The 3,242-nt window shown below is 40.4% G+C and overlaps 1 protein-coding gene across 1 annotated transcript; it reads left to right on the top strand.

The window, feature by feature from the left end:
* The first annotated feature begins 362 nt into the window (after nt 1-362).
* Nucleotides 363-983, top strand: LOC122103109 (glycosyltransferase-like domain-containing protein 1). Its single transcript, XM_042673595.1, has one exon. The coding sequence runs from the start codon at nt 363-365 to the stop codon at nt 981-983; it is 621 nt and encodes a 206-aa protein (XP_042529529.1).
* Nucleotides 984-3,242: the final 2,259 nt, after the last annotated feature.

Below are 3,242 nucleotides of genomic sequence, written 5' to 3'. Positions count from 1 at the left end.
AAAGACATACAGTGGAAGAGGCAAAACTTCTTCAACTACGGGTGTTGGGAAAACTGGCCACATGCAGAAAATGAAAAGTAGATCCTAGCCTATCACAACGCACTAACATCAACTCAAAATGGATTAAAGACCTTAACATCAAGCCTGAAACTCTGAAACTACTACAGGACTGAGTATGAGAGACACTTGAACTTATAGGCACAGGCAGGAACTTCCAGAACAGATTTCCAGGGTCACAACAAATTGGAGAATGACTGAATGGGACTACCTTAAAATAAGTTTCTGCACAGGTAAAAAATAGCAATCAAACTAGAAAGAAAGCTAAATAATTGGGAAAAATATTTACCAGCAATATATCAGACATGGGTCTAATATCCATTACATATGGTGAATTCAAGAATCTGATTCATAATCCTTGTGACATTTTGGATGGAGCTGATGATCAGCCACGACCATTGTACATTGTCTGGCCTCACAGGTGGGAGCATGACAAATATCCAGAGACACTTTTTAAGGTATTATTGCACCTAAAAGATTTAGAACTCCCTTTTCACATCTTTGTCCTCGGAGAAATTTTTACAGATGACCCAGATATATTTTCAGAGGCCAAAAAGGCACTGGGATCTTCAATCTTACGCTGGGGCTACTTACCCTGCAAAGATGACTATTTCCAAGTATTGTGCATGGCTGATGTTGTCATCTCAACAGCTAAGCATGAATTCTTTGGAGTGGCAATGTTGGAAGCTGTGTACTGTGGTTGCTATCCATTTTGTCCCAAAGATTTGGTTTATCCCAAAATATTTCCCGCTGGATATCTGTATTATACACCTGAACAGCTTTCAAAAGGACTCCAGAATTTCTGCAAGAGACCAGATGTTGTAAGGAAACATCTCTATAAGGGTGAAATAACTCCGTTTGATTGGTCAGCCCTACATGGTAAATTCAGGTCTCTGCTTACAAGAGAACCTAAGGAAGATTTGTAACAGATGTGGCTAAGTCACAAACTTGCAACCTAAAGCAGAATCTGAAGAACTTTCCAGAGTGTGCCCATATTTACCTGATCAGAGAGAAAAGAAAATCTGCAGAGGAAGCTGAGCCTGGCTGCTTGCCAAAGCTGACACAGAGCCATCTGCCACAAACCTGTGGCGGCTTCAGATCTCCAACCCCTGCCACTACCCCAACTCAAATTAAATACAGATTCCTAGAATCATTGTGGTAGTTACACATGTCCTCAGATCACATGTAGGAGACTGTTCAAAAAAAATATGTGGCCTGTTTTATAACCACACTCATGTATCCCATATGTGGTGCCATATTGAATTTCCGGTTGAATCCGTTTTTATCCTTTGTACTGGTTGACATGGGGCCTGAATTCTTTCTTTCTGCCGACACGATGGCAGCCAAACTGCAGCTTCAAACGCTCACACTTGGCTTGGTTTCTACCTGGTTTGCCAAGTTATCATCCGAGTCTTCCTGTGTCCTCAAAGGGCCACAGGGTCTGAATGCAGACCACGAATATGCCACCTCAAAAATGTGGGCAAAGGGCTGCTTTAGCATTTTTCCTTTAGCAAATTATCGACTCTTTGGCACACAAATTTTTAAGTGAAGGTATTAATAAGAAGTCTGGCATGTATTCCCATGATTCACAGAGTTACATTTGCATTTAATTAATCTTAAAGAAAGTTGCAAGATAAACAACTGTAATTCCAACAAACATGGCAGATACAGTCAGTGGAGCCCTCCCACCCATAAAGTGAACACTGAGATGCTTGTTTTAATTTTTTCCAGGAGTCAAAATAGAGAAATCAATATACTTCTAACAAAACTAGCAGTTTTGATTAAAATATTCTTCAAAAATATCCGCATCCAGTTACAAATATAATCTTTGAAAGATACATCACTCATTATTCTGATAGTCTGATTCTGTATTTGTTGATATAAAAATGTTTTAAATGGTTAGATTGTAAAATAAATTTTTAATAAAGGGCCAAAAGAAAGAAATTAAATCCAGCTGGAAGGAAAATTTGTTTGGGGAGAGTAGTTTATTCTATAGCAAGTCTCACTTCAGCAATAAAATCAAAAACTAGACCTCAAGTAAGTGAAATAAACTAAGAAATGGAATTGAAAAAAGAAAAAAAGAAACTCCACCCACTCTTTCTTCCCTGGACAGCTGGTGTGGGTAAAAATGCATCATGGTCCTGAATTGGAAACGAAGTGGCAAGAAACTTACTTGGTGGTGCCAACTTCACTGTCGCCTATTAAATTAGCATGAACAGCATTGGCTCCATCAATCTCAAGTGAAATAGGCATTGGACCAATATACTGAGAAGGCTGCAAGATGGACTGTTCAGAGACACTCAGAGGATCGCTTAAGGATAAGACTTACTAAGTGTTAATTAGTAATAACTAGTGTGTTTCTATAATTTACTTGTTTTCTATTAAATTTACGTTTTAAGCCTGTTCATTGGGTAGAGAGAAGGGAATTTTTAGGATTTGGTACGAAGAAATCAAGGATTTGATTGGACATGAAAACCAGTGGGGGATGTATAAAGCAGCAGAACCCTAATAATCAGCACGGCCCACTAATCAATGTGGCCCTATGTCCTGGCCCACTGGAGTGCATGGGTCATGCCACCAAAGGGGGCAGGGCATGCTGCTGGAGGGGGTAAGATGTCATCCTCACATGAGCTTTGAAGAAGTGATTGAGGAATGCGTAGTTCGTGAAGTGATGGTTGAAAAGTGTTAGGCAGGTGATCCACTGGAGTGATGGAGGGGTTCAACCTATATATAGGCTACCTGGTCAGAGTAATAGAATTGGAGAAAATAAAGGGAAGACCTGGAAGGAAGGAAGTGGTGAGATAGAGGGGAAAGTCCTGGGAGAAGAGGAATTTGAGGGAGAACAGGAGGGGAAGGATGACAATTGGCCACCAAGCCAGAGAAGTGTAGGCCTGTGGATAGTGGAGAGGCCTAAAGAGAAGAAGAAAATGAGGGAAGGGAAAAAGGGAAATGAAGTAAAGTTCTATAAAGAAGGAGAGAGTAAGAGAATAGGAAAAAGCCTTACCTATTGAAGTTTGGAGCTTTGGAGATGATAATTTGGGGGGTTGGTGGTTTGCACACTAATAACTATGTGCAGGGCTGCCCATTGGAGATCTGAGATTTGGTGGTTGGGCCTGGCTTGTCACTGAGTGTACAGCCCAGGACAAGGTAAATGCAGGACCATTTCTAGTGTAATTAAAGTTATC

Source organism: Dipodomys spectabilis, unplaced genomic scaffold, assembly GCF_019054845.1.
Source record: "Dipodomys spectabilis isolate Male_0828 unplaced genomic scaffold, ASM1905484v1 ptg001758l, whole genome shotgun sequence".
NCBI classification, from domain to species: Eukaryota; Metazoa; Chordata; class Mammalia; order Rodentia; family Heteromyidae; genus Dipodomys; species Dipodomys spectabilis.
The sequence above is the reverse complement of the archived record's forward strand: the minus strand, read 5'-3'. Positions and strand labels throughout refer to the sequence as shown.